At 35.0% G+C, this 21,764-nt stretch overlaps 1 protein-coding gene across 3 annotated transcripts; it reads left to right on the forward strand.

Moving 5' to 3' along the window:
- The first annotated feature begins 373 nt into the window (after window positions 1-373).
- LOC106125679 (homeobox protein SIX2) lies at window positions 374-21,652 on the forward strand. 3 transcript variants are annotated; one of them, XM_013322963.1, is made up of 7 exons: window positions 374-716; window positions 5,350-5,853; window positions 13,447-13,657; window positions 14,161-14,288; window positions 14,801-14,905; window positions 15,409-15,467; window positions 21,288-21,652. In XM_013322963.1, exons 2-7 carry the CDS (start codon window positions 5,749-5,751, stop codon window positions 21,421-21,423), a joined length of 744 nt encoding a protein of 247 aa, XP_013178417.1. In that variant the 5' UTR covers window positions 374-716; window positions 5,350-5,748; the 3' UTR covers window positions 21,424-21,652. The 3 variants fall into 3 exon arrangements, with proteins under 3 accessions (XP_013178417.1, XP_013178419.1, XP_013178420.1); XM_013322965.1 differs by having other exon boundaries at window positions 374-688; XM_013322966.1 differs by having other exon boundaries at window positions 374-624.
- The last annotated feature ends 112 nt before the right edge of the window (window positions 21,653-21,764 follow it).

Raw genomic sequence — 21,764 nt, forward strand, 5'->3', positions numbered from 1 at the left:
TATTTTATGTTAAAAACTTAGTCAAATAGTAGAATTGTAAGATGTGAAACATATTGTTTGTAATTCTATTTGATTAACGACGCTCTATAAAAGCTTTTTTGAAATAATGCTTTTTATTCTTTCGTGTACTTTGCGTTTAATCCGTATTTTTTTTACAAGATTCTTTCAGGCAGACTATTGTGATTATGTCAGCTGTTCTGTGTGGGGCGGTAATGTATATTTTTATATCGTATTTTCCCAAATGGTTCCGAGCCGACGATAGTTAACCGCCTACTTTAATAATTACAATTGTTCAACAACGTCGAAAAATGGCGAACGGATATGAAAGCCAATGGAAGGCGTTGTCTTTGCACTACCAAAAACAACTTCATTGGTTCATACGACGTGCCGCGTGCATCTGACCAATCAGGGACGAGAACGGAAGTAATGTCAAACCAGTTCCATTTTAGTGTCCGGGCAGTGTGGACGTATTTGACGTTAAAAAGGATTCAACGTTTTTCTGTTTCAACGCGGCTTTTCGTATAACGTTTTTGGATTTAATTGTGCGTTAAAGTGAAGCTTGTTTATGAGTACTAATGTGTGACCTTATAAAGTGATTTATAAGACGATTTATTTGGTTTAAATGTAGGTTGGTTTTCGTCACTGGATGTAGTTATTTTTAGCAGTAGCTTGTTAAACTTCGTGCGATGTGAGTGTCTTAATTTAGAGCGTTGCATGTGAGTATGGGACAAGACGTCTCTTCCTTATTATTTTCTTAAATACCGGTAATAGAGTATGGCTTAATTTCCAAACAAAACATTTGCCGACGGAACGTGAAATTTAATTAATTTCAATTTGAAATAACTTCCTTATAGTAGTGAAGGCGAACGTAAAAAAAGGAATAGAGGAAGAAAAATTTAAAGCAAACCGGAAGCGGAATTCATAATAGAAACATATTATTTTTGTAAAATACACTTTTTACTTATTATCTTTTATAGTATCTGTAATTATTCAAATATTTTGATAATTTCAATAATATTAATTTATATCAAGAGCTAATCGTTTTTTTATGTGTGTTGTCTGGTGAAGCTTTGTTACGACTATAACCAAAGTATGAAAGTTACGGTTCAACTAGGGAATAACCACGACCTCCCGAAAGATAGGCTTGGAGATTTCTTCATATGTTAACTATCCACCCTGGCTTCACCCAGTGGATAAGTCTCGTCTCTTTTCTACAATACAAGTACCCTTCCCGATGATGGCCTGGGGTGAGAGCTGATTTTTCGATTATGTTTTAAGATTTTTTGTTCTAATGAAACATAAACACGGTAAATAGGTGACGGTTTAACTACTTTTTCGTAGTAGATATGTTAACCTCAACATATTTTTATTTGTCACCAAAAATGAAGATGTCGTTAGAAAAAGTTTTTTTTTTATAAATATAACAAATGTCGTTTGTTTTTTAGAGGTTTTATTAAATAACAATAAATTCTTCAAATTGTAGAATTGAACTCTTTTATAGACCGTCGGTGGCTCAGGAGTAAAGCACTTGACTTACAATCTGCAGGTCCTGGGTTCGAATCCCCAATGTACTGTTTTTTTTCCGACGTTCCTACGGCGAAGGAAAACATCGTGATGCTGCACATATCTGATAAGAAATCCAAAGATATGTGTGAAGTCAACCAACCCGCACTTGGTTAGCGTGGTTAACTATGGCCTAGTCACCCCTAGCTTAGGGTAGGCTTCGATCCCCTCGGTGAGGACGTATAGTGAGCGGATGATGATGTTATCTCTTTTCATTCTATTTGAATAAACGGATACAATAATATAAAGAAGCATTCTGGCAGTCAAGTAGTGAAAAGCGAAAAGAGAGATTGGAAAATGCGTCCATTTTATTCTCCACGGAGGTATAATATTGGTTTGAAAAAATTCATATAAGATTTTATTGCATTTGTAGTTCAGACCACCCAATTTCTCTGTTGTAAATAAACTATTCAATAAATATGATGATAAAACACTGACAACTTTACATTTGTAAGTAAAAATTGAAACGTTACTAAAAACGTAAACGAATCTCATATAAATTTAAATTAAATCACCGAAACTGTAGTGATATAAGTTAAAACACATGTCCGAAATGTAACCATGTTTATGTTATGTTCTTGGCTCGTAATTCCACTTGTAATACGAGACCATATGGTCATTAATTAAGCTCACAACGGGCATGTGACCATAAACGAATCGTTTTACGTATTACAGATAATATCGAGTCGCTTGTTTTAGGCCTATTTGAAACGGCGTTGGTAACTTTTTAATTTTTTTTTTAAATTTAGAATGTTTTATAAAATAAAAATTTATAATGTTACAGGCTGGAAAATTTTGTCTTGTTATTATTCTTTTTTCAAATAATAGGAACAAGAAAAGTATAACGTCAAAACATTCGATAATGTAAGAATTGATTTTTAGTAATAAAAATTTTTAGTAAAATTGGGTAAGAAATAAAAGAAATATAGCAATAAAAACCTTAAATTATATCAGAAATAATAAAATACAAATAATTGCAGTTATAAAATCATAAACATTTTTAATTAAATTAATAAAATAAATTTAAGATGGCGTATTATTTCAAGAATGTCCTATAAAATGTTATTACAAATAGTGCGGTGATTTGTGCGTTATCGCGCGCGGCAATCTGTCGATAAATCTTGTGTTTTACAGCTGGTGTTGTTAGATAAGGATCGCAACGCCACGTGGGGTGGATAGTGATGTGCTCGTTTTATCGATGTAATTTAAAAAATTATTACATTTTGCTTTATAAAACCTGTTTCTGTAATAAAGTATAAAACACTAGTTGTCGCCTGCGACTCCATCCGCGCGGTATTAAAAAAAGAACGTAATTAGTAGCCATTTACATTTATTATATTATAGTATGACTAGCTGTCGCCGGCGACTCTGTCCGCGCGGAATAAAAAAAAAACTATTGGTGTAAAGTTATATAGCCTAAAGCCTTCGTCTATAACTAACCTATCCAACAAAAAAAGATTTTTTTAAATTGGAGCAGTAGTTCCTGAGATTTGCGCGTTTAAATAAAACAAACTCTTCCGCTTTATAATATTAGTATAGATATTATTTTGTAAAGCGCACATAAGTTTGAAAGTCTTGCAAGGAATTTTAATTATTTAACCTTGTTAACTCAATTAAGCAATTTGTCTACACTAAGGCTAGAATTTTTAAGGGCAAACGAACCATCTGTTCATTTCCATGTTTTATCATAAGAGCTTTTTATGAAAAAATAGTAAACATCATCCCTATTAGAGGAAACGAAACGACATAAACGACGAATTTAAAATGGTAACTAATAAAATAATCTAGAACATAATCGTGGGATGAAATTCTGAGAACACTAAAATGTAAGTAGGTTGTTTTTTTTGAGTACTCGAAATACAAGAATCAAAATAAATAGTTATGACACAAATACCATAGACAAACTTTTTACAGAACACAAGTTGACAAATAATAGATATTTGGAGGCTCGCCAGAGTGGAAGGAAAAAATAACGTTCGAGAATAGATTTTAAAATTATGTATTTTTAGTTTTTTTTGTGTATTTTACCGTTGAATATTGATGTTAATTTTGCGAAAACGCTTTTATTAAGAGTATCGTAGCTCGAAAATTTTTGCGTAGTTTGGCACTTTACATAATTACAATCTGAAAAATTGATAGTAACCGATTCTCAGACCTACTGAGTGCATATAAAATTTCATAAAAATTGGTCATGCCGTTTCGGAGGAGTATGGTAACATTGTGACACAAGAATTTTATATATAAAATACAAATTATTTAAAGATACTTTACTATAGATTTAAATATAACGAGTCATACAAACAGACAAACACTGTATTTGTACTATTAAGTGCGCACACACATTGCTTGAATGTTATACAGGTTTTTTAATTGTTAGTTTAGCATTATACTGATAATATTGAGTGTTGAAGGGCTACATTAAGAAGCCCTTCAACTCTAAGCAAGAATTTAATTAGAACTAATTCCGAGTAAACGTGGGCGAAATTGGATGTTCCGGCTTACACGTTATAATGTTTAGTCAGACTATCAATACGTTTTCAGTTAATCTTGATAATATTATAAACGTGATAGTTTGGATACATGGATGGATGTATGAAGGTAGCATCAGAACGTTTTTAGGGGAATTGTTGAAAATTGGCACAGCTGTGAAACGTATTCTGGATGAATACATAAGCTATTTACTTGTTTTTTATACTGTTTGGATGAATGCGAACATAAGGAGACCTCGATTAATTGCAATATAGTATGTTACATGTCAACTTTTCGGTATCATCATAGTTTACCATTGTGAACTACGTACGGGAAAAAGAACAGTGTATCTCCTCTCCTGTATCATTCTAGAAACATCCTAAACCAATTAGGTCATTCAAAAAGTGCTTAAATTGATGTTGGCGACACAGAATATAGCGAACCTTTTGGAATTCCCGTTAAATGCAGTTTGGTGATTGTTACTGTACAACATTGCTGTTATATATAATATTCATCTCTAATTTAAAATAAGCTTAAAGTTCTCAATGGCGACGTAAATATGGCGACGACTAAGAAGAAATATATAGGACAGTTCAATTATTTTAATGCATTGAAATTAACAATGAGAAATTTATCGATATTTGCCTGTACATCACTATTAACCCGTCAGCTATACATCAGCGGCCTCCCCCGCGATCGTGTCGATGATAAAAATTACTTAAAACACCAAGCATTTAACATCTTGCCCCTTCACGATTTTCCATCTCATTCCTACACGTTCAACTAAATTATGTCCGAAAGAGATAGTGATATCAAAGATGTCGATCTGTTTCGAGAAATTTTTGTAAACAAAAAAAAGTAAGGTGCACTTTCGTTGTTTGTTTATTTAAAATATATAGTAAATCTTTTGTTGTCTTGATCTTGGTAATACTTTATAATACGTGATGGTATTTTTGTTATAAATATTGGATAATGGATTGCTAACGCAATCTCAATTAAGATTGTCGTATAAGAATGACAGATAGCAATTATTTGACAGATGCGATGATAAATTTAATTTGACATTTGATTTATCTTTCTGCAGTCTTTGTGTTGGAATAATGAATGAAGGGAAACAACGAATCGAACCGAAGATACCTTGTAACATACATCCTTCCATCTAAACTTTCGCATTTATAATATTAGTAAGGTATAGTAACTTAGATTTATAGATAGCTAGCTGTCGATGTTTATTAAGTTATTGTTAACTAAGTTTCTTGAATGATTTTTTTTGCATCGTATATAGAGTACGAAAGATTATTTTTCTTTTTTTTCTAGGTACAACATCTAAGTGCGCGTCAACTAAAATGAAAAAGAAGAGAAAATCAAGAGTAAAGTTCATCTAAAGATATAAAGACAGTGAAATTAATTTATTCTTAATCGTAATAAAACATATCAAATTAAATAGAGTCTAAAACCAGACAGGACTGGCCGGTTAAATAAAAGTGATTTAAAAAAAACTTTGAACATATATTCCTTTGTTTACTAAAAATAATAGTAAAGATTAAATCAATTAAGATTAGTGGACATATCAGGATTTATCTTGTGTCAAAAATCGCGCGCATCCGAACTGTCAAATCTGTTTCAAGGTTAGAAGTGGCCAGTGTGTGAAGTGCGCAAATAGTTTGGTTGGTGTTAAATAGTGGCGTCAAAGTGGCCGGGGACGAGCACTTGGACATGCTGGGGGGCCCCGAATGGGGGCAGCGGGAGGCGACGCCCCCCCGGGACGCCCCCCTGCCGAGCTTCGGCTTCACACAGGAGCAGGTCGCGTGCGTCTGCGAGGTTTGTGCTCTCTTTTTTTTTCTAATTAAAAAAAGGTAGTAGTGGCCAGTGTTATGAAAAAAGAGGAAATAGTTTTACTACTAATTAAGCGTTGCAAAAAGTAGTCGATCATTATTTTAAATCTTAGGTTTCAATTATATTTTAACTAAAACATATTTTTAAAACCTATTATCGATAGTTCTTTGTTGTGCACATAACGTCCCTAACACATGTCAAATAAGTACGACATTAACTGTCATACAAAATAATTATCATACTTCATAAGCATCCGTTGCCAAAGTCAATTTTATGATATAAAATAGACAAACTTCTGTTCAAATTTCCTATTTCACAATACTACATCATATTTTAGCAGAACAAGTTATATAAAATCAATTATATATTCATATTTATTTTTATTACAATAAAAAACAACGTAATTAATATTCAAAATCAATGTAAAACGGACAGAGTGCCTATTTTTATGACTAGACACACAACAACCTTATATGTCAAAATTCAAAACCTAACTCATTACCACGCTCAAGGTCGAAAAACTCTAGGATAGGAAAAATTGTGATAAAAATTTAATTATTCCAAAAGCTTAACAACATTTAGTACAATTTTTTATGAGTCGTAGTTTTTGCTGACCCGAGAGCGTCGGTGGCTCAGAGGTTTAAGCACTTGACTTGTAATCTGCAGGTCCTGGGTTCGAATCCCGCTATGTACCAATGTGTTTATCGATTTTTGATTGACATATGTACATTTATCCAACTTTCTTACGGTGAAGGAAAACAACGTGATGCAACCTAAGAAGAAATTCAAAGATATGTGTGAAGTCAACCCGCACTTGGCCATCGTGGTTGACTATGGCCTAGTCACCCGTGAGTAAGATTATCCTCCCAACCCCTCGTTGGGGGCGTATAGTGAGCTGATGATCTGATGTTTTTGAGATGTCCCCTTGCCGACGTCCATTATACAATTAGCATATTGAATTAAAACATTATTTTTAAACATTTTTGCATTCAAAATTAGCAGCCGTGTTAGTATAGGGCGTGGTGGGGTGATCCCCAAGGGCGCTTGCCTTATCTTTGGATGATTTCCCACAAAGAAGGATGCGCAGTAAACTCTCGGGTGCGGTATCTTTAAAACCGATATTGGATTGTGCAGCATTTCTATTGTTTTGTAAACAACTGGGGTATCAGAGCAATGTTTGTTTGAATTGAATTGTGCAATTGAATGTTTTACTGTTAAAAATTATATTAAGAACTATCAATAATCGTATTTATACATTAATATGTTTTTAAAGTAAACTGGTTTATATTTGAAATGTCATATATTTAAATATTAATAACATAATAAAGATATAAACGTATTATGATTATTTATACACAACAAATCATAGACATTTTGATTTACTTGTTTGTTACCGCGATGATGTCTACAAACGAGTAGATAATAAATATCATTTTGTTATCTTTGGTTAAATTTAAAAAAGCAACATCAATATCTGCCAGTATTTCGGGTGAAGGCAATAGATTTCGTCTTCAATATCGATCAAAAAAGTGGTTTTAATTCGAATATTTTTCATTACTATTCGTAGCTATTCTTACGTTACGTTCTTACGGTGAAGGAAAACATCGTGATGCAACCTGCACATATCTGAGAAGTAATTCAAAGATATGTGTGAAGTCAACCCGCACTTGGCCAGTATGGTTGACTATGGCCTAGTCACACTTAACTTAGGGTAGGCTCCGAGCAGATGATGATGGTATTTCATTATTACAATTAATTTTAACAGTGGATATCCATTGCCAAAACATTCCATTAATCCATGGGATGCCCAGTTACAGATCACTCTTTTCATCTCTACAAATAATAAAAGTGAACATGTTATAGTATTAGCGATGCTCATAACGAAAATATGTGTCTGTCTGTCTGTCTGCGAATCCGCTTTTGTTCCGGGTAAAATCAAAAACTGTTGGTGGCTGGAAGGAACGTATGTGTAGAGTTGTAATGTTTTTTTTAAATTCTGCTTTGAGAAAGTCACGGGTGACGGCTAGTTACTTCTTACCAATATTATAAATGCGAATGTTAACAGAATGTTTGTTTGATGGTATCTCCGAAACCGCTTAATATATCTCGCTGAAATTTGACATAGATGTAGAACATAGCCTGGAATAACACATAGGCTTGTTTATTACTTAATAAGTTATTTTTTAATTCTTAGTAAATCATAAAATCGTTAAATAGTTTGAAAACGATACAAACTGACAGAGATATTTTCATCTTTATATGATATAATCAATATCGTATCGATATTATAAATTGTTAAATAATTTAAATTTATGTAAATGGGAATAAGAAGGACATTAAAGTAGACGAAATAAACGACTAATAGATAAAATAGTATCGATTTATTAATATTCGTAGTCATATTTAATAATTCGTGTAAAATTTTGCTACCATATTCAGTTAAATATTGATCAACTTGCACAAAAACATATTAATTAATCTGTGCTTCTTTTTTTTTTTTAGGCAATTAAAAATATATTTACTAATCCTACTAATGTCCTTAAAGCGAAAGTTTCGTTGGATGTTTGATTGATGACGCCCATAAAGTATCGATTTTATTTTGTATGAGGATTAATATTGTACTTATTGGACGGTTGTCAGACGACTATGAACTATCGAGGATCGGTCTTGTAATAATATTAATTTAATAAAACGACTATAACTTATGTTTATTAAAAACAGTCCGTTTTGTTTCTCAATATCTCAACGGCAACGCAGCTGCGGTTCCTCTGGTATTGCTGATGTCCACTTCGTTGAATATCTCGGTGTTCCCGCTGCCCGTTTGCCCCCTTCTGTTATAAACAGGCTTAGATGGGCCGGCCACGTGGAACAGGCTTAGATTGCCCGGCCACGTGGAGCGGATGGATGAAGCCAGAGTCCCTAAGAGAGTTATGGCGATTAATCCCGAAGGTCGTCGAAGTCGAGGGAGACCAAAGCTCCGATGAATAGACGGCGTTAATAAGGACGCAAAAAAGTGGGCATAGCAAACTGGAAGTCCGTGGCCAGAGATAGACCGAGGTGGAAAAAGTTGCTGGACCAAGCCAAGGCCCACAAAGGGCTGTAGAGCTAGCAGAATAAGAAGTTATAAACATCTCAATTTTTTGGTTTAATATTTTATTTTCTACATACTTTTGATGAATAAAGTTATAAAAAGAAACAATTTAATTTATATTGTAAATCAAAAATAATAATCAAGGAAATTTACGATTGCAAGTTCTATAAGAACAATCGACATCGAAAATCGTAAATTTTCATAACCGTTTTTAATCAATCCATCTCTAGAGAATTGTCAAACTAATCTATCTTAAATAGACACACGATAAAAGGTATCTCCGGAAAGAATTACTTTTATTCTCCACTTTTTTCAGTTTTCCTTCAATCCAATTTCCTTAACAATTATCATCAGCTCACTATACGTCCCCACCGAGGGGCTCGGAGCCTACCCTAAGTTAAGGGTGATTAGGCCATAGTCAACCACACTGGCCAAGTGCGTGTTGACTTCACACATATCTTTGAATTTCTTCTCAGATATGTGCAGCATCACGATGTTTTCCTTCACCGTAAGAACGTCGGATAAATGTACATATGTAAATCGAAAAACACATTGGTACATGGCGGGATTCGAACCCTGGACCTGCAGATTGCAAGTCAAGTGCTTGACCCCTGAGCCACCGACGCTCCTTAACAATTATAAATATATATAAATAAAGCGTACGGTACCCTAAAAGCCACGTAAACTCATCAAGTTATACAAACAGTAACTATGACAACGAGGCTTCGCTAACCGGATATCAGGTTACGTGGGGGCGGAGTTTAGGGGCGGTTTCCATCGGTGGGTGTCATCCGGTAAACGAATGATATTTGCCTCACGAATTAATTCCACTTTCTATATAATAGAAATCATTTTATTCAACATTCTGATTCAATAAAAAGTGTATTGATTTGATTTTAGTTGAGTCATGAATTATTCTCTACTAGGAAAAATAACTTCATTAGTGTTCTTCCAGATATATTCCAAATGCTTCAAAATGCATTCTGCAAATATTAATCTAGCTTTCTACTTCTAATATTATAAATGGTAACTGGATGGATGGATGTTTGTAAGAACGTATCCCCACAACGGCTCAACGCATAGACTGGAACACATAGGTTACTAAGTTTAAAATTCCGTGCGGACGGAGTTACGGGCGATAGCTAGTTAAAACATAAATGTTATTAAACAACAGATACCAATTATATGTGAATATACGATTACAAATCTGCATATAATTACTTTAACAACCCTGAGGGTTGTAACAATCATATGGCAGCCCTAAGTCCATTATCTCACCCTTCCCCTGCACAAATAACGTGTAACTGATACTATCAAACCATTAGAGGGATGCTTTTCGCATAATATTAAGGGTGTGTATTGTAATTCTTCAATATGCAATTATAGTCTTATAATTTACTACTGTCCGCGCAGGATTAAAAAAACTTTGTAGCCTATGTGTTCCTCCAGACTATGTTCATGTATACCAAATTTCATCGAGATCCGTTCAGCCGTTTTGGAGATATCTTCTGTTAGGAATATTGTACCATGTATTGAATCAACACTAGCCTTACTAAAATGTCGACGTTTATGTCCTGTCACTATTCATTCTGACACTAGACTTTACAAAGTCTAGTCGTTACAACGAAAGCACGTCATTCGCGACAATGGATTGTAATTAATAATGTCTAAAACATCTAACAAACATTCGCATTTATGATATTAGTAAGATTTACTTGGTAGATATATAATATAAGTTTTCTATGTAGTTTGTTTGTTTGTTTGCATTGAATAAACTCCGAAACTATTGAACCGATTTGAAAAATTCTTACACTGTTGGAAAGCTACGCTATCCCCGGATGACATCATCATCATCAGCTCACTGTACCTCCCCACCGAAGGGCTTACACAGTCAACCACGATGACCAAGTGTGGATTTGGTTGACTTCACACATATCTTTGAATTTTTTCTCAGACATGTGCAGGTTGCATCACGATATTTTCCTTCATCTTAAGAACGTCAGATAAATGTACATATGTAAATAGGAATTCGAAAAACACATTGGTACAAGGCGGGATTCGAACCCAGAACCTGCAGATTGCAAGTTTAGCGCTTGACCCCTGAGCCACCGACGCTCGCCGACAAAGTCTGCAATCTTGCTTACTAATATTATAAGTGCGAATGCTTAGATGGAACTATGTTTGTTAGAAGGAAAGGCATATAGAACACAGTCTGAAAGAACACATATGCTACTTATTTTTTATTTATTTCAGCGCGGACAAAGTTGCGGGCGACCGCTAGTTAGCAAATAAAATAAAGCAGTAATAAATTGCATAAATATTGATGAAATATAACAGTTGAATTCCGTTGCACTGACTCTTGTATTAATTCCTATTGCCATCCCTTACATTCTCTTTGAAAAAATTGAGACAACTATATATAGTGTTGTGATAATTAATATATAAGTTTATTCGACTTTTGATGACGATTGTATTTTGGTGACCTGGTTTAGTTTATTTACAATTAAAATGACTCATTGTACACTTACGTAGAAATGTTTTTCATTATAAAATTTGTAAGAAAAAGCCATTTTTAACTGTTGATAAGTCACGTGATTTTCGTGCGTGAGACACATTTGAAGTTCGGTTTTTTTTTATATGATAAGGTGGCAAACGAGCGAGCGGTCACCTGAAATCGCTGAAATAGTGAAGTGACCGTTGCCCATAGACATACGCAATTGCATATGCGTTGCCTACCTTTAATCCACGGAGGAGAGGATACACAGAAAGAAAATATATTCCCTTTTTCATGCATCCTCTCATCCGAAAAGTCCACTTCTACTTCCCATCCTTTCCTTATAAGAAAAAAGGTGGGAAGGAAAAGAGGACTACATAAGGCCTCCGGGACGCACACTCGTCAGACGAAACGCGGAATTGCTTCCACTTGACGCCTGTCTTCTGTGTGGTCGTGGTATTTCACCGGGCGAGTCGGGCCAATTCGTGCGAAGATGTTAAAGCGGGCTCTACCACTGTTATGGAATCGCTACGGAGCGAATGCATTTTGTCTAGACCCGCAGATAGCCTTGTTTGACTATATCTAGGACCTAGACGTATTACCTAACCGTATTAGTTAAAAAAAACATCTATTCACATAGCTAGAGGTAACAAGACGTAGGTACTAGGGTATCATATGTCGTGCATATCGGATGTCGCAGAATCAACGGTTTCGCAGCCGCTGACGGACATTCGCACGCTTAGAAATTCCTATGAACAAGATAACTGTAACTGTGTTTTCACTGACGAAACAAAAACATATTGCCATCTCACTCTTGATAGAAAGTCTAAATAATACTATAAATACGAATGTTTGGATGGATAGATGTTTGTTTGTTTGAAAGTATCTCCAGAATAGTTAAATAGATCTCGCTAAAATTTGGCATAGATGTAGAACATCTGGAAGAACACATAGGCTGCTAATTAAATTTTCAAGCATGTAGAGTCATTTTTTTTATTCTTTTCCTGTTTCATAGTCAGTCAGATTTGAGAACCTGATACGCTTTGCCTAGATAGGTAGGCTATTATTTTTTTTATTGATTTATATTTGACGCGTTCACTCGTATCTAACCAACCCGCACTACGCCAGGATTGACTATGGCCTAGTCACCCTTAACATAGAGTAGGCACCGAGCCCATCCGAAGGGACATTTAGCTAATGATGACTTGCCTCTTCCTCGTAAATATATTTTCTTCCTTGTCTTTTTAGCCAGATTTACTGGCTTTAAAATAACTATACTATTTTGTTTAAACCGTAAAAAAACAATATCTAACACGTTCACGCATTACAGTAACACACTTATTAAATTAAACATCTTAAACAAAAACGTAGGGAAGTTTGTTTAGTGGATCCGTTCAGACTGCATTATTTGTTTAGGCTAAATAAAAAAAAACCGGATGTCTTAGGCATATGTTCGTGCCCTTGCAAATATTATTTGTGTGTGCGACCACCCTTGGGCTAAAAGTTAGTTATGGGAATAAGATTTTAGAGAATGACTTAATCGCCCCAGACTTCGTAAACGCAGGAATAAAAAAATAGCCTATAAGCTTGCGTGCATCAGCCTTACCATCTCAGTTCCGTCATAATAGGTCTAGACGTTCGGGAGAATACAAGGAACAAACGTGGACTTGCGCACAGACAAAAAATTTAAAAATTGTGTTTTCGTTGCCATCGACGCAAATGCATCTTCTAAACTATATTTTTTCTCGATATAACTGACAGATACTCCAATAATATTAATATGTATAGACTAGCTGTCGTCCACGACTTTGTCCGCGTCGATTGAGAAAAAAAAATAGTAGCCTATGTGTTGTTTCAGACTATGTTCTTCGTCTATGCTACATTTCAGCAAGCTCTATGCAACCATTCTAGACATAAAAACATCCATCCATCTCATCATAATATTAGTAAGATAAAGGTATACAATTTACAGTAATATTCTTTCTTTCTCCAGGTTCTTCAGCAAGCTGGTAACATCGAACGCCTAGGCAGGTTCCTCTGGTCTCTGCCAGCGTGTGAGAGACTGCACGCCCATGAGTCAGTTCTCAAAGCAAAGGCAATGGTAGCCTTTCATAGAGGCAATTTTAAAGAACTCTACAGATTGTTAGAGTCGCATACATTCAGTCCGCATAATCACACGAAGCTCCAGAATTTGTGGTTGAAAGGTGTGTTATTGATTAATTGTGAATTTCAACATTCTGTAATTTAACAAATTGTATGTAACATTCTCAATATGTTATACTAGCGGACGCTCGCGACTACGTCCGCGCGGAATTAAAAAAAAACATTATTAGTACCCACTGTGTTCTTCCAGACTATGTTCTATATGTAAGCCAAATTTCATAGAGATCCGTTCAGCCGTTCTGGAGATATCTTCAAACAAACGTCTATCCGTCCATCTATCTAAACCTTTATATACGGACTGGTTATACGATGGAGTATTTTGTGCCTATTTGATTTTCACAAAGCGCTGATGGTAGCGGTTTGTAGCTATGTTGTTGATTCGAAGTAATAATATAGATAGACCCGTCACGCAATCACCTATCTATTTATAGAGATCAGTGGTGAAATTGGATAATTTGTGGAATATAATTGTGACCGCTTTATGCAGTCGACTGCAGCTGCAAGTCCGTGTATGTCAGCCTTTAATAAATCTATGCTTTTTCAGCTCATTATATGGAGGCGGAACGCTTGCGAGGTCGGCCGCTGGGCGCGGTAGGCAAGTACCGCGTACGACGCAAGTTCCCCCTGCCCCGCACTATATGGGACGGCGAGGAGACTTCCTATTGTTTTAAGGTGTGTTACGTAACTCGTTTAAATAAATTTTATAGCTGTATTAATTTTGGTTGAGGTGTTTCATCGCGTGAGCGCAATTTTTGTGATAAAACGTAAGGTTTTTTATTCCATTCGCGAGTAAGGACCCTTGATTGCTGCATACCAATAGTGCAGTAACTAGTAGGGGTATTAGGGTATGATGAGGCGGGGTGACCGTTCAGGGCGCCGGGCATAAGGGGGCGCCGTAGGCGTTAGAATCGAATATAAAGGGGGCGCCTGCAGGGCGCCATAAGATACGCTATATATGGAAGATTTCCCACCGACATTAAAATGGCGCCGCAAAAATCTCGCCCAGGGCGCCTTAAATGCTACAACTGACGCTGGCTTGGCTACCGTTAGATTTCTATGCTTGCTAATATAATTTAATAAAAACAATGAATTACTTATTATTAGAATAGGTAATTCAATGATTCAAATATAAATACTTATTCTCGCTTTGAATCTGAATGTAATATTATATTGAATTTATTTAGGAAAAATCCCGATCAGTTCTACGAGATTGGTATCTCCACAATCCGTATCCGTCGCCTAAAGAGAAAAGAGAGTTGGCAGAGACCACAGGACTGACTACTGTACAGGTAATAATAATTTAATTGTTACTTTAATAACTATGGGTATCGAACACCAAAACTGTATGACATATTCTCATCTCTGTCTTTTATCTATGATAAAGCAGAGATGATATGTTTTAAACGGCGATTGATTTCAGAAACCCACGGTTATAAAACCTACAGACGATTCACTTTACCAATGTGTAATGATCATCATCAGTTCACTATACGTCTCCACTGAGGTTCTCGGAGCCTACCCTAAGTTATTGATTAGGCCATAGTCAATGCTGGCTCACTGCGGGTTGACTTCACACATATCTTTGGTCTTCTCAGATATGTGCAGCATCACGATGTTTTCCATCACCGTAAGAACGTCACATGAACCACTGTTATGCACTAGTATATGGGCTTAAATACTATTAATTTTATCGTATTACGAAAATTGCTATCTCTGTTACCTTTGAGAAAAACAGAGATGGATATAATGTTTAAAAGCAAAGAGTTATATTTGTTAATTTAATTTGTTTCAGGTGTCAAATTGGTTTAAAAATAGACGACAAAGGGACAGACAGGCAGAACATAAAGATAGGTAAGTTATTTTTTATTATTTATTTAATGTTGATTACTCGGTCAAAACACCAGGACTACAGTACTCTCACCGGGTCGAAGAACTTTTTGTTTTTTCAACTTGATTATTAGTTTTTTTTTTTAATCAAGACTTACATATAATCTTACTAATATTTTAAATGCGAATGTTTAGATGTACGTATCTCTATGAAATTTGGCATAGATGTAGAGCATGTGGAAGAACACATAGCTAATAATTATGTTTTTTTTTTAATTTCGTGCAGACGAAGTCGTGGGCGACGGCTAGTAATTAAATACGTACCTAAATATTGTTGTTGTACATGTTTGCCAATGGAAACGTATACAAAAATTTATATTTGAATACACATTTATTTTGAAAAGTACCAGGAGTCCATAAATCAATGGAGCATAATGTAAAATCATTAAGACTCGAACGCACATGCCTTTTTTTTAATAACTTCCACGTCAGAGCACAATGGAAGAGGGTCCTACAAATAGGATTAGACCCTTAGATCTATCCTGATAAACGATTAATACGGCTTCTTTTAATTATTTCCCTTTATACTTATTTGTTCTGTGTGTTTAAAAAAACTACAATATGTTTCGTGTTACGAAGATAAAACATTTTTATTGAGGTTTTGGAGTAGGTAATTGTTTTCAAAATATTCTCGGACCTACAATAATCAAAGCTAGAAGCTAGATGTCCGTTAAATACTTCACTTCCCAGAAGGGTTCTGTAGTCTAAAAGGATAGAGAAAAAATATGAAATAAATGGATAGGGAATTGCTTGGAAGTGACAGCTTTTACTTTGTTCCAATCTATACGCGTCTGTTAATGTTACGTGACAATTAATTGTGTCTATATTATTAGTTGGAATCAACACCACCGCTACAAATATCTACAATCAGCGTCAAAATGGCGAAAATCAAAAAGGCACAAAATACTTCGTCGTATAACCACTCCATTTATAGAGGTCAATGATCTTGAGTTACTATGTTATTACTAGCGATCGTCCGCGACTCTGAACAGAAAAAAACATAATTAGTAGTCTATGTGTTCTTCCAAAACATGTTCTATATGTATGCCAAATTTCATCGAGATCCGTTCAGCCGTTCTGGAGATACTTTCAAACAAACATCCATCTAAACATTCGTATTTATAATATTAGTAAGATTCACACATCAGGATGAACAATGGTAACGGAAAACATTGTTATTGTTAAACATCCTATAGCCTAATTATACTAGTTAGCTGTATGCCAAATGATTATTTAGTTTAAAATCTACAACATAACTGACGCACGTAACCTAGACGGGGTAGGCTTTATATCAGAAGGTGGCAAACGAGCGAGCGGCCACCTGAAATCGCTGATAATAGCGAAGTGACCGTTGCCCATAGACATACGCAATTGCATATGCGTTGCCTACCTTTAATCAACGGAGGAGAGGATGGACAGAAAGAAAATATATTCCCTTTCCATGCATCCTCTCATTTGGAAAGTCCAATTCCACTTCCCATCCTTTCCTTATAATTAAAAGGGTGGGAAGGGAAAGAGGACTAAATAAGGCCTCCGGGACGCACACTTATCAGACGAAACGCGGAATTGCTTCCACTTCACGCCTGTCTTCTGTGTGGTCGCGGTGTTTCACCGGACGAGCCGGGCCGATTCGTGCGAAGATGTTAAAGCTCGCTCTACCACTGTTACCACTGAACTCCTGACACACCTCTCTTGCTTCTACATTCATACATCTACGCATACAAGCACCTCTATTTCGGGTGCTTAACATCGCCTTTCTTGGGTAATTCATCAATTTGAACGATATAAGGAAACGTTGGAAAAGTCTTCACAGTTTTTGTTTTAAATATTTTTTCTTTTAATTATTGTGTGAATTATCCTCGACTAGCTGTCGCCCACGACTCCATTCGCGGGAAATTAAAAAAAAATGTGTTCTTCCAAACTTTGTTCTACATTTGTGCCAAATTTCAGCGAGAATCATACAGATCTGGAGATACCTTCTAACAGAAATCCTTTCAAAATTTTTTATATATAATATTAGTAAGATCTATCTGGGTTTCTAATGTATTGACAACATGTTTTGAGACATGTTTTAATATTTGTCATTATCGTTAGTGTATGTTGGTACAGACCGCTGGGGTCAGCAGAACACAAAATGCCAGCCGGCTATAGTTTCAAGCGACGTGCAGTTTATAAATAAACACGCACACATACACGCGACACGCAGACATAAGTAATGTAAACAGAGTAATCACTAATGACACCATATTATGACATTGTTTGCGGATAACAAGGATAGACAAATATTGCGTTCTTTTCAGCCAAATACGTTTCATAAAACATATTTTTCTTTTTTATTCAACTGTTACTTAAAATATATTTTATTTAAATCACCAGGTGTCGACAGCGCCTTTGTCGGCGTGGATTTAAAAACAAAACTCAAGAAGTAACTTATGTGTACTTCCAGACTGTGTTCTATGTTTATGTCAAAAATCAGTCAGATCCATGCAGCCATTCTGGAGATATCTTCTAACAAACATCCATCCAATCATACATCCAACGATTCGCATATATAATATTAGTTTTTACAACTTACATTTTTTTTTCATTAAAAGTGAAAATATATAATTTTTTACAATTATAAAGATTTGGGAACATGTTTAAATAATGAATAGGAAATACTTATATCATTGTTACCCTACAGTTTGCCTACCCATTTGGCTGGCTTCGTAAGTAACCCGATCCGTGGCGGAGTGCGTTCACGTTACGTTAATGTGTGTTACACAATTAACAACTTTATTGTCAAGTGTTAAGGAACATATTTAATTGTTTTTTATTTATACTATAAAATCAAACAGACGTAAGGATGTATTTTAGACTTTATGGCGTTTGAAATAGGAGACTTTGTTAGAGTTTTTATTATTATTCTAAAAAATAATTAATCTTATTTAGAAAATATATTTTGTTTCAAAGAAATTTCTTTAGACAGAAATAATTTGTTGCGAATCGACGTTGAGTCTTAATTTACGCGTGATCACGTTTCGTTACATGAGAGAGATGGAAGATATACCGACAGCAAAGAGCAAAAGAGAGAGACGTATACACTCAATGTTATTATTATTCTACCTAAAACCTTATTATTGCTTTTAAAAAACTTCGTCAGCATAAAGTATTTATGTCAAAGTTGATTAAGCAATTTTTAAGTTATGCAAACTTTATTTCGCTACTGATTTAAAACGTACAAAAATGTTTTTCAAAGAAACATATCTTTTTAGGCTACCAATATGTGTTTGTGAATGTTTGGGCAATGGGAACACACGCTTATTCAACTCTATAGTAATTTCCAAGAACTAGTATAAATTGTTGTCTGATAATTTACGAAAATCATTCTTATTTAATAGGAATAAAATTTAAATTTCAACAATTAAATTATACAAACAAATGATTCAATGCATAAACATTATGGGATCGTAATTTAAAATTGGAACAATTATTGAATTTATACGATTCCAAACTGTAAGTTAATAACAATAGAGTTCAAAATTGCTATACAAAATTATCGTATTTATGCTATTTCCATTTAAAAATAATTCTACAACATTACAGGATAATGGAACGTATCTGTAAGGGATAAGATTAAAAATTGCGTAACACATTTGTTGGTAATTATGTTATCGCAAATATGTATAAATAAAATTAACTGTATTCCAATAGAAATAAGTTTCAAAATTGTTCAACATTGTTAGTATTTATTGTTCCTTGAAACGGATGGTGAGTGAAAGAGACAGCATGACGTAACATGACACCGCCACATCTGTTCTGAAAGCAAACGCTTCACTGCATTATTTTATTGTAAATATATTTTGTATTATATTTATATTGTATTTGAAATATTATGGTGACCATCTCATTAAATCGATTTTATTAATTATAATATTTATTTTCAAAATCGTAACTTCGATGGCTCTCTTGGATAGGTTGTTGCTCGGAAATTACAGTTCCGACTTAAGCGCCCGTCGTTCTTTCTGTCAGTTGTCAACCGCTAACGTCAATATCAAAATGGCGAAAATCAAATAGGCACAAAATACAATTGCGTATAACCTGTCTATAAGTAAAGAGGTTAGTGATTGGAATATGTTGCTATTTCATTTTTTTCTAGTAAAATGATAGAGATAGGAATGTTTTTATATTCATGTTTGTGCAGAGGAGAACCAATACCTTTCGCTATTATTTTATAAATGCAATCTTACTAATATTATAAATGCTAATATTTAGATGGTTGGGGTATGTTTTAATGTATCTCCAGAAAGGCTGAACGGATCTCGATGGAATATGGCATACATATAAAACATACTCTGGATGAACACATAGGCTACTTATTAAGTTTTTAATACCGCGCGGACGGAGCCGCCGGTGACAGCTAGTTGTAAGATAAAACCAACCACTTTCAAAAGGTCCGTCCTAACAAAGGAAATCCGAAACACAAAAATCTTGTTTAGAATTAATCAGGCAGAATGAAACGCTTGACTTAGCACTTAAAGTTGACCGCTGTATCAAAAAAAAGTAAAAAATTGTCTATTACTTTGTTCCTTGTATTATAAACAAAAGACACTATAGAACGCGGTCAATTGCACTAGGCTAGGAACAGCTTATTCTATACCAGCTGTCCCCCGCGATTAAAAAAAAACATAATTAGTAGTCTATGTTTTCTTCCAGACATGTTCTATATGTATGCCAAATTATATCGAGATCCGTTCAGCCGTTCTTGAGATACATTCAAACAAACATACATGTAAACATTTGCATTTATAATAGTAGTATGATTTCTTAGAAAAGTAATCACCAGTTGATATTTTGGACCTCTACGTGTTTTTAAATGGATGGATATATAAAATAGTGTGTTTTTAAACGGATGGATGTTTGTTAGGATGTATCTGCAGAACGGCTGCATGTAGAACATAGTCTGGAACACATTAGCTACTTTATAATGTTTTTTTTCCACGCGGATGTAGTCGCGGGCGACAACTAGTTTTTAGCCGACTTCAAAAAGAAGGAGGTCATCAATTCGTCTGTATGTTTTACTCTCGTGCTCCGATTTTGTTATTTTTTTATAAGCGTGCTATAGTAGGTTGACATATTTAAGCTAAAATAATTGAAACACGATCTAATTTTTTATATTTATCGCCTGTATTGTTTCAGATAATTTATACATGTATCGGCAATGAAAACCCATTGTTGAGATAAATTTGAAGTTATTTAGGAATATCTTGACAATACAAAATATCGTATATCTCCGTTGTTCTGTTTTCTAGTCGATACGTCGGTTCGAATCAACCGCGCAGTGACGAAGGCTCCCCCTGAAACTCGATATACAAGATGGCCGACTGTTAGACTTAAGATCGTGTTTGTTTTTTATTCTAGTTTATTAAATAGGTTTTGTAGTTTATATTTATAACAGATAGTAGTAAGCTTGTGATGTTTGGACGTCTTTTTTTGAGGAAGGACAATAACTATCGATAAGTCACGTGATTGTCGCACGTCAGTCGCATACCATAGACAATATTATTTTTTAATTTTAAAAATCACCATTGACATTCTTATTTCTTACTTTAATAAATGCGAATGTTTGGATGAATGGATAGATGTTAAAAGGTATATTCAGCTCAAAAGATCTTACAGAAATTTGTCATAGATGTAGAACATAGTCTGGAAGAACATATACGCTACTAATTAAGTTTTTTTTTACTCCTCGCGGATAATCTCGACCAACAGCCAGTATTAATATATTTTTTTGTTACTTTCCAGTGGCGGTGCTGGCGACAAGCCGCTGGATTCGTCGACTGATGATGACAGTGATGCACCGCACCCTCCAGCGCTTCCGCCGCAGCCTCTCTACCCTCTGTACGAACATCCACTGGCACACCTTCAGTACCACACCTGACATACCTACTACACGCATTAATGCACATCTCAGTAAGACCCCTTTTCCACTAAACGACTGTCGCCATAAGTGGGTTTCTACTCCAGTGACATTTTATCTGCAACTGAGCCCGTAGTAAAATGTATTCGATTAGCGATATGTCAAAATGTATAGACCGATATCAGATATGTTGGGCATATATATTTTTTTTTTATTTCACAAGGTGGCAAACGAGCGAGCGGCAACCTGAAATCGCTGAAATAGCGAAGTGACCGTTGCCCATAGACATACGCAATTGCATATGCGTTGCCAACCTTTAATCGACGGAGGAGAGGATGCACAGAAAGAAAATATTTTCCCTT

This window comes from Papilio xuthus, unplaced genomic scaffold (genome assembly GCF_000836235.2).
Source record: "Papilio xuthus unplaced genomic scaffold, Pxut_1.1 DF825783.1, whole genome shotgun sequence".
Classification (NCBI taxonomy): Eukaryota; Metazoa; Arthropoda; class Insecta; order Lepidoptera; family Papilionidae; genus Papilio; species Papilio xuthus.